Here is a 9,103-nt window from a genome sequence, read left to right as displayed (position 1 = left end):
CAAATTCATTCTCTTTGTATTGGATTTTATAACGTCCAATTTATTACTCTGTAACAACCATGATTTAATTTTTGTAACAACTGCAGTTAATTTTTGTAACAGCTCCATTTTAATTTCTATAACAACTGCAGATTAATTCTTTCATTTGTAACTGTCCAACAACTTTGCTTACAAAAGGCAGTCTTTTTTGTGAATTGTCACGCCCCAAACCTGAAGAAGCGTGGCCGGAACTCGGTACCATACTCGACACGAGCGTACCACTCTGTAACTGTGAACTCTAGAGGGGTAACCCTTAACTTATGCCGATGAGGCCATATTCTGAATCGTCTGAAAATAATGCCTCTCTCATCTATAGGGTAAACATACCCCAAAAGTTGATATATATAACTATGCAGGCCAACGAAGCCGCCATGAACATCTACTGATATACAAAATATACAGGACTCATCTACAAGCCTATAGAGATAACTGAACTGTACCATAGTCGGGACAGGGCCTCGACCTACCCATCAAACCTGTATATATAAAATGGACTCCAAGGTCTAGACCTGTTAACTCCGATGAAGTGGAGCTTACCAACCAAGTTGATGTTTGACACTGTCTGCTGGGAGGGTCTGTCCAACTGTCAATGAGGACCTGCAGGCATGAAATGCAGCATCCCGGGCAAAAGGGATGTCAGTACGAAATAATGTACCGAGTATGTAAGGCAACAGAATAACTGAAAGTTGAAACTGAACTGATAATATAATAACTAAAAGTAACTGGGAGTCAAAGATAATATGAAGATATGCTTACCTGCTGATACTAACTCAACTCTCTCAATACAATAAGTAAAATAGTTGTCCGTCCTAATAAGGCTCGGTATGTGTAACTGCTCTACCATAGTAGGCTCGCTCATAAGCGCTCGGCCATACTAGGCTCTGTATCTCAGCCATTCTGGGCTCACTCATAGGAGTTCGGCCATAGTAGGCTCGGTATATAACTCACCATCTAATCAGAGGTTGCCCAATAGGGGCATGTCCATCAATTATAGCTCGATGGTAGTGAAAATACTGTAATACTGTATATATATAGACTCCCTGCTCTCTTGTATGATAGAAGACATAATTAAACTAAATATGAAGTCCTGATAAGGGAGAATGTTGTAACTTATGAGACTAGAAAAATGTACATAAATTCAAGAATATGAACTTCTCTTTATGTCTCGTTATCAAACACAAGTAGTTACTAGATCATGTCAAATAAAAGAAAGGTTTAGCCTTAACATACCTTAACTTCATTGAGTCCTTAATACCTTCCAAGAAATTCTTTAAACAACTCAATTCAATCTACCATAGAATAAGGAGATTCAAAATCAGTGTTGAGTAAAGGATAAGTCCGCAGTTTAAACTAGTACCTTATTTATATAAATTTGGACAACATCTACCCTGTAACAAGAGCCTCCTCCAATACCATATACCAAAAACAATGACCAAAGAAATCCATCAATATAAAATTATCAATAACAAGACACCATAAAACAGCAACAAGTCACAACTACTTCATAACGAGTGGCAAGCTCCAATAATCCTCAATTAGCAACTTTATTCACTAGTTCATATCTAGTCCATCCATTTAACTTAATCAATATCAAGATAACCTTAAGAAAATGAAAGAACACAATATAATTACCTCCTACAATGAATTCCAGTCGAAATCCATATTATATTTATCTTACAACAGCCCAACACACTCTTATCTTTTCATACCCAAAACGACAGCTATAATAGTGTCAAACAACCAAAAAATTTAACGACGAATAACCATACCATCATTCCGTAATTATGTGGTATTTCTCCATACCTTTTATCTTCCAAAACGCCATAAAACATCAGCAAAATAGACAGCCCAAAAGCAATACGAAACAGTCCACTACAAATCGAATAACTTGAACTCACGGCTTTCGATTACCGTCCCGTGAGTTTTAACAATTAGGAAATGAATTTATCAACCTTCTTTGATATTTAAAGCTTAATTATAGAAATTAGACATTTTATTAACTATGAAGTACCTTCCAAAGCTCAAACTACAAAGAAAATAGAGGCGATATAGCGATACTTACATCGTAAGGATCGTTCTAGTGTTATCGTTTCTTGATTTCGTACCCGGGATGTTAATATTCTTGGAAACCCTTGTGGAGAGCTTGAAGATACGTTTATGGGTCTTATTATGGTCCTGGTATGTGGAAACGTGAAGAAATAGATGAAATGAGGCCTATATATATTCGTTTTTGAAAAGTCAAAGAGGTGTTAGCTTGGTACCCTGTTATTGGCTCTTCTTCACACGCTTATATCTTTTTATCTAATTGTCGTATGAATGAAAGATTAAGAGAATTAGAAACTACATTCCAAGACTTTCAATTTGGTATATAATATATCCCAAAAAGACCTCATATAACATAAGAAATGTATTGCTCAAAACGCTTTAGTGACATACCTACTTTTCACCTATACAATCTACGCAGTCTCGCGAAACTACAAATATATCTCCTCCTATGTCTTATAGATGAACGGTTTAATATGATAGAAAATAGACTCGTAGATTTTCAATTTGGTAGGTAGATCATCCCATAATTCCAAGTATATTGGGAGAAAGGTTCAGCTACATTTGACCAAAATTTCAACATATTTATGAATGTAACTTGTGATGATCTTTGCCAACTTTTGTTCCACAACTCACTTGACTTCAAAACATAACACACGATTATCATTAGACAAAAATAACTCATAACATAAATTCCTTATTATTTTTAGCACCCTAGTCTCACCCCAAAAGTATATGTTATAATATTCCCAACTTGTCGACTTTCGACGGAACTTATTTTCTTCAATTCGTTTAGCTTCTAAGCCTTCCAACCCTCTTGGTACTTGGTATTCATGATCTTAAATATTTGTAACCTCCATGATAACATGATTAACTTACTTTATGTACTTCCAAAGATGATCTCATTTCTGAGCTTAAATCCATTGACTTAAGACGTACTCTTACGTGTGAAAACGTGGGGTGTAACATGAATAATCTGACACAGAAAACACCTTCATCTCTCTTATTCTTCAATCGATTTATGGGCAATTATTCTGTGCAAATTCTAATCTTTCAGCCACTAGTGCACGTGTTTGGAGGTGCTGTGGAACGTTGGGGAGCGATCGGTCTTAACGATTTGCATTCAGTCGGGCCAAAATCGCTTTCAACATAGTGGCTTGCCACGAGATAGTATTTTTGATAAGTTTTTTTTCCTTCTTGTTCTTGGTCAATATTATCTACTCATTTTTCCTAAAATTGGAAAGCGATTTTTGCATATTGACTAATGACAATCACTTTGAACAAAATACTTCCTGATCTGTCAAAGCTTGAGCCTTTAGATAGAAACAATTATAAGCGTTGGTTCCAGAAATTTTTAATTTTCTTTGAACAAATAGAAGTTGATTACGTTTTGTTTAATGAACTCCCTACTGATAATACTAATACTACAACTATTGTTGTTGCTGATTATGCTACTAAGAATAAATTTGAAAAGGATAATAAAATTGTTCGAGGTCATCTGTTTAACCATATGAGTAACGCTCTCTTTGATTTGTTTATAAATTATAAATATACTAAAGTCATATGGGATAGTTTGGAGAAGAAATATGGTACAGATGATGCAGGAAAAGAGAAGTATATGGTTGGAATGTGGATCAAGTTTCAGATGGTTGATAATACGTAAATCTTGGAGCAGGTTCACGAGTATGAGAACTTGACTGCTGATTTTTTGAACGAAGGCATGGAGATGTGTGAGATTCTTCAGGCAATGTTCTGCTTGAAAAGTTTCCACCTTCCTGGAGTGATTACAGGAATCAACTGAAATACAAGAAGAAAAACTTAACCATTCAAGAACTGATCAGTCATATGAGAACTGAAGAAGCAAATCGTCTCAAAGATGAGGAAGCTGAATGGTTTAAGGATAAGATGAAATCTCTCTCTCTTAATTCTTCTAAAGCTAACCTTGTGGAATCTTTTAGTACTTTTGTGAAAGACAAGTTTAAAGGAAAACAGAAAAAAGGATATCTGAAGAAGCAGAATTACTTCAATAAGTCGAAGGGCCATATTCAAAAGTCGAAAGGACCTTGCGATGTCTGCGGCAAAATTGGTCGCAAGGCTTTTCAGTGCAACCAGAGACAAGTACAAAGCTCAAAGCATGGAGGAAAAGCTCCAGTCCAAGCTTAGGCTTTTCAGTGCAACTAGAGACAAGGACAAAGCTCAAAGAATGGAGGAAAAGCTCCAGGCCAAGCTAACCTTACTGAGGGTGGTGATGTCATTGCTGCCGTGGACGTTGAGGCAAACATGGTGGATAACAAGACTGGCTGGATACTTGACACATGCGCTTTAAGGCACATTTGCGCTAACAAGGAGTTATTTCACGACTTTGAGGAATTTGTTGATGGCGAGTGTGTCTACATAGGTAACTCCACTATAGCTGGAGTTATGGGTAAAGGAAAAATTCTCCTTAAGTTAATTTCTGAAAAATTTTTAGCCTTGAACAATGTTCTGTATGTATCCTCCCTTCGTAGAAACTTAGTTTCTGGTGCGCTTCTCAACAAACTAAGTCTAAACTTGTTTTTGAATCTGATAAAGTGATTATTTCTCGTAGAGGAGACTTTTTTGGGAAGGGTTATCTCAGTGGAGGTTTATTTGTACTGAACATCACTCAAAAGATTATGAATAATGCTAGTACTTTCAATTCTGCTTATATTGCTGAGTCCGATGATTTGTGGCATGGTAGACTAGGTCATGTTACTATTTCTTCTATTAAGAGACTTAAAAAAAATAGAATTAATTCCTGTAGTTAATTTTGATAACTTTTCTAAGTATCCTATTTGTGTAGAAGCAAAGCATACCAAAAAGTCTTTTAAGAATGTAACTAGTAGAAAGACAGAATTGCTTGAACTAGTGCATTCAGACTTAGCAGATTTCAAGAACACTATTAGTAAGGGTGGAAAGAAATATTATATCACTTTTGTAGATGACTTTTCTAGATACACTAAGGTATATCTTCTTAAGTCAAAAGATGAAGCTAAAAGTATGTTTTTGAAATATAAGGCAGAAGTAGAAAATCAATTAAATACAAAAATCAAGAGACTTAGCTCTGACAAGGGTGGAGAATATATTACTAATATTCTAGAAGCCTTTTGTGAGAAAAATGGTATTATACATGAAGTTAGTACTCCCTATACTCTCCAACAAAATGGTGTAGCTGAACGGAAAAATAAAACCCTTAAGGAAATGATGAATTCTATGCTTTTGAGTTCGGGTTTATCTGATAATATGTGGGGGGAGGGGGAGTTGTTTTATCTGCATGCTATGTTCTTAATAAAGTCCCTCATAAGAAGTTAGCTAAAACCCCGTATGAGTTATGAAAAAGGTTTTCCCCTAGCTTGAAAATTCTAAAAGTGTGGGGGTGTTTGGCTAAGTTGGTCTATCTGACTTTAAACAAGTAATTGTTGGACCCAAGACTTTTGATGCAATTTTTATTAGTTATGCTCAAAATGATACTGTGTATAGGTTTATGTCTTTGAATGATCGTTCTATTTGTGAATCTAGAGATGTAGAATTTTTTGAGCATGTTTTTCAATTGAAAAATAATTTGCCTAGTGATGTGCCTAAAAATGCTTCTATATCTATGTCTGTAAATTCTCATATTGTGTCTTCTTCTAGTGTTACTGCTAATGAGCATGAAAATGAACTTAGAAGGAGTAAGAGATGTAGAATTGAAGCTACCTTTGGTACTGACTTTATAACTACTTCTTGACTGAAAATATTGATCTTGATGTTTTGAGTGATGAATTAATATCAATCTATTTAATAGAAGAAGACTCTAAAACATATAATGAAGCAATAATGTCAATAGGTGCTAGTTTTTGGAAAGAGGCCAATAAAAGTGAATTAGACTCTATAGTTTTTAATCACACTTGGGACTTGTCTGATTTGCCTAAAGGATTTAAACCCATAAGTAGCAAGTGGATATTTAAGAAGAAATTAAGACCTGATGGTACAATTGAGAAATATAAGCCTAGACTTGTTATTAGGGGTTTTAACCAAAAGAAAAGCATTGATTACTTTGACTAAGATATCGATTATTAGAACTCTTGTTGCTTTAGCCTCTATTCATAATTTAGTGATACATCAAATGGATATTAAAACGACTTTCTAAATGGTGATTTAGAGAAAGAGATCTATATGTCTCAACTTGAGGGATTTGTGATCCAATGACAGTAGAATAAAGTATGCAAAAGTAGGCACCTAAGCAATGGTATGAAAAGATTAACAACATATTAGTGGGTAATGGTTTTGTTGTTAATGCATCTGATACTTGTGTTTATTCCAAAATGATAGGATTAGATTGTGTGATTATATGTATGTATGTGGATGACATGTTAATCTTTGGCCGTAATGTGAATGTTGTTAATAAGACTAAGAACTTTTTGTCTTTTAAATTTGAAATGAAAGATCTTGGAGAAGCAAATGTGATTTTAGAGATTAAAATCAAAAGAACTTCTAATGGTGTTTCGTTATCTCAGTCTCGTTATATTGAGAAAATATTGAAAAGGTTTAATTGTTTCGATGTAGCACCTGTGAAAACTCCTTATGATCCTAGCATACAATTGAGAAAGAATAAGGAATCCAGTATTTGTCAAACTGTTGCTAAGATAATTGGTAGTGTAACATTTTTCATAAATTATACACGACCTGATATAGCTTATGCTGTTAGTAGATTGAGTAGATATACTCACAACCCCATTAGTGAATACTGGAATGCTCTTCATCATTTGTTAAGTATTTGAGAGGTACTATGGATTGGTATTTGTATTTTAATATATTTTTTACTGTTTTAGAAGGATTTTGTGATGCAACCTGGGTTGCTGATAATGATGAAGTTAGTTCCACTAGTGGCTATGTGTTTACTTTGGGTGCAGGTGCTATTTTATGGAAGTCTTCAAAACAGACTTGTATAGCACGATGTACTATGGAGTCTTAATTCATTGCTCTTGAGTTGGCAAGGCAAGAAGTCGAGTGGTTGATAAACTTATTGGCAGACGTGCCTTTGTGGGGAAGACAAGCTTCACCAGTTTCTCTATATTGTGACTCACAAGCGACAATTGAAATTGCCAAAAATAGTGTGTACAATGCAAAAAGAAGATATATCCTCATTGGACATGGTGCGTAAAATAATTATTGAAACATGGTGTTATTTTCTTGGAATATGTAAGATCCGAAAGAAATTTGGTGGATCCTTTAACTAAGGGTTTGGCAAGGAGAGTGATCCTTGAAACGTCGATGGTGGGGCTAAAGCCCATGGATTGAGGAAGTATGGTGGATACCCATTTGTGGTCAAACAATGTCATATGAGACCTCAATATGCACTACATTTTCTATCCCTATGGCGTGTGATAGTGCCTTACAAAGTTGAGCTTATTTTGCTCTTAATGATTCTCTAGCCTTTTGCATAAAATTAAGGATATAGTATATGTTGTGGGGGTCTCAACTAATGTTTATTCAGTTCAAGAGTACTTCACTTTGTGGATGTTAATTGTTACATCATTTCACTATGTGTCAATTCAAATTGAAAGATATTGACACTTAAGTACATGTTCCTTCTTTTGCCCAGAATTGTTCTTATTCTACTTTCTGTCTTTGTATTAGTGTGGGTTCTTGGTATTATTTATACTTGATATAATGCAAAGTCAAAGATTTTTTTTGTAGTCCCTTTTCCTTCTTTACTTATTTGTCTTTTGTGAAAGACAAAATGTCTCTCATTGATGGTGGAAAGTCTTTTTCTTTCCCTTATAATGAATAACTCTTTGTTGGGCTTGTAAAGAGCTAGTAAAAGGGGTGGTCTCGCGTGCATGAGAAATTGATCCTAAAGGCAAAACGGGTCGATTTGCCCTCCCTGCGCGTGAGATATACGTGAGACCTAATCCAAATTTGGTTTTACTAAAATTATTTTTTCATTTTTTAGCTTACCAGAAAAGTGTCCAAATACATGCTTACCAGAATATATCCAAATTCATTTTCTTTGAATTGGATTTTGTAACGTCCAATTTATTACCTTGTAACAACCATGATTTAATTTTTATAACAACTATGTTTAATTCTTGTAACAGCTATAGTTAATTTTTGTAACGACTCCATTTTAATTTCTGTAACAGCTACAGATTAATTCCTTCATCTATAACTGTACAATAACTTTGCTTACAAAAGGTAGTCATCTTTGTGAATAATCTGACACAGAAAACACCTTCATCTCTCTTCTTCTTCAACCAATTTCTGGGCAATTGATTTGTGCAAATTCTAAACTTTCAGCCACGAATGCACGTGTTTGGAGGTACTGTGGAACCTTCGGGAGCGACCGGTCTTAACGATTTGCACTCAGTCGGGTTGAAATCGCTTTCAACGCAGTGGTTTTTCACGACACAGTATTTTTGATAAGTTATTTTTTTTTTTGTTTCCTTCTTGTTATTGGTAATATTATCTACTCATTTTTCTTAGAGTGAGAACTTTTGAAAAATATGTTATAGGCTAAACTCAAAACGGATTAATATTACATCATATTAAAATGGTTTTTGGGCTGACTTTATGTTATAAGTTAACCGTATAACGAAACAAGTATGGAGATGATAGAGAGTAGCTCTCAAGTTACGGTTCATGAAAAGCTAAGAAACAAATCCAACAAAGTGATGGTGAGAAACAGGTTGGTTTACTGCCTTTGACCGTTGAGGTTAGTTTCTGTCTTTATCCGTACTTTGGTGCCACACACAAGAATTAAGAGGAAGCTTGTGAGCTCGTAACTATAAATGCTCGGATCACGTGGATGATGCAAAATAAGCTAATAAATCTCCGTAATTAGTTATGTGGTACTTAGTTTCGAATGACAGATTATTGGGTATTGCGATATATGGATATTCTATAAGTTTGATCTAAAATAGACAATATCACGTCATGTTAAAAAAATATCTTTTTAACTGAATTAGCTAGCCAAATATAACAATGTTCTACCTTGTCATATGGATATTTGTACTGGCTCATG

General features: G+C 34.8%; 1 protein-coding gene across 1 annotated transcript; it reads left to right on the top strand.

The window, feature by feature from the left end:
- The first annotated feature begins 3,346 nt into the window (after positions 1-3,346).
- On the top strand, positions 3,347-6,860 carry LOC142174282 (uncharacterized). Its single transcript, XM_075240070.1, has 8 exons — positions 3,347-3,703; positions 3,758-3,831; positions 3,873-4,152; positions 4,264-4,568; positions 4,670-4,797; positions 4,904-5,345; positions 5,581-5,801; positions 6,412-6,860. The coding sequence occupies exons 1-8, from the start codon at positions 3,347-3,349 to the stop codon at positions 6,858-6,860; spliced, it is 2,256 nt and encodes a 751-aa protein (XP_075096171.1).
- The last annotated feature ends 2,243 nt before the right edge of the window (positions 6,861-9,103 follow it).

This window comes from Nicotiana tabacum, chromosome 20 (assembly GCF_000715075.1).
Source record: "Nicotiana tabacum cultivar K326 chromosome 20, ASM71507v2, whole genome shotgun sequence".
In the NCBI taxonomy this organism is placed as follows: domain Eukaryota; kingdom Viridiplantae; phylum Streptophyta; class Magnoliopsida; order Solanales; family Solanaceae; genus Nicotiana; species Nicotiana tabacum.
Note: the sequence above shows the minus strand (reverse complement) of the source record. Positions and strands in the feature narration are given on the sequence as shown.